The sequence below is a fragment of the Ailuropoda melanoleuca genome, chromosome 9 (genome assembly GCF_002007445.2).
Source record: "Ailuropoda melanoleuca isolate Jingjing chromosome 9, ASM200744v2, whole genome shotgun sequence".
NCBI classification, from domain to species: domain Eukaryota; kingdom Metazoa; phylum Chordata; class Mammalia; order Carnivora; family Ursidae; genus Ailuropoda; species Ailuropoda melanoleuca.
In genome coordinates, this window is record NC_048226.1 from 102751332 (window position 1) to 102752556 (window position 1225).

The 1225-nt window shown below is 63.8% G+C and overlaps 1 protein-coding gene across 7 annotated transcripts in view; it reads right to left on the reverse strand.

Annotated features, from left to right (window-relative positions):
• Positions 1-1219, reverse strand: part of SCRIB (scribble planar cell polarity protein) — a 29474-nt gene extending 28255 nt beyond the window's left edge. For 6 of the 7 annotated variants that reach the window (XM_034668735.1, XM_034668734.1, XM_034668737.1 and 3 more), the window contains exon 1: positions 973-1219. In XM_034668735.1, coding sequence (XP_034524626.1) covers positions 973-1131 — 159 coding nt within the window. In that variant the 5' untranslated portion in view covers positions 1132-1219. Of the gene's footprint in view, positions 1-701; positions 868-972 lie in introns of all 7 variants that reach the window. The other variant, XM_034668739.1, reaches the window with a different exon arrangement.
• Positions 1220-1225: the final 6 nt, after the last annotated feature.

Here is a 1225-nt window from a genome sequence, read left to right on the forward strand (position 1 = left end):
GTACCTGGTCCCTTGATGTCACCTGAGACGCCTTCCTTGCAGCTGTTTGGCTATAGGACGGAGCTCATGTGCCCAAATCTCAGCTGAGAAGTTCATCTGCTCCAAGCCGAGCAGTTCCCTGTTCCTTACTCTGCGTGCTCCCCTCGACTCCACTCATCACCTGAAGCCCCTCTTGTACCCCCCCAGGGAGACTGCCAGGGCCCACAGTGCTTTCTGCCATGGCACCCAACCACCCCAGCCTGAATCTGTGACAACAACTTGACAGCTACAGGAAAAAAAAAAAAAAAAAAAAAAAAAAAAAAAAAAAAAAAAGCGACAACCGCAGTGAGTACCACAAACACAGGCAACTGTGAAGGTTCCTGGAAAGGGCGATGGACAGAACCGGACACAACCGTCCCATCCAGTCCCATCTAAGCCCAGGACGGGGTGGGGGGGGGGGCGCCACACCCTTTGTGGCACACAGCCGCCAGGCACTGGGCCACTTAGCACCCTGTCTCCAGAAAGGAAATCCTTTTATGACCTGCTTCCTTTGGCCTCTTCTCCAGAGCGGCCTTAGAAGGAAAGCAAGCGGACAAGGAGGCGCGACACCAAGGGGACGTGGAGAGCCTGCAGACCTATGCGGGACGAGGACCTTCCGGAGAGCTCGCCTACCTCACCTCAGCCCCAGGAAGAGAGCAGGCCGAGAAGGCTGGGCTCCCCACCTCCAGAGCAGCGCAGCAAGCTGGTCTCAACCTGCCAGACCAGGTTCACCTTCCCCTGCGTCCAGCCCGTCCCATCTACCACGGCCGCGGCTCTCGCTCCACCGCCGCTCTCCTAGGCTGTGCCGGCCCCGCCACTCCCAGGCGCGCACCTGACGATCGCTGCCGCCTGGTGCCAGCACCCGAGGTAGGTGAGGAGGGTGGGGTCAGCCAGCCGGCGCCCCGGCCCGGACCGACCCCGCCGCCCGGTGCCCAGGTGCGGGCGGCCGCTCACCTTGGGCAGCTCGCGCAGCTGGTTGGCGTCGAGGAGCAGCTCCTCCAAGCTGCGGCTGTAGCGGTAGATCTCCTCGGGCACGGCCTGCAGCGAACAGTGCCGCTTGTCCACCGACTCCACGTGCCGGTTGCAGCGCCACAGCGGGATGCACTTGAGCATGGTGCGGGCAAGCGCGCGGCGCGGGCTCAGGCGCGGGCTCGGGCGGCGGGCTCGGCCGGGGGGCGGGGCTCGGTCCGCATGAGCGCCGGGGCCG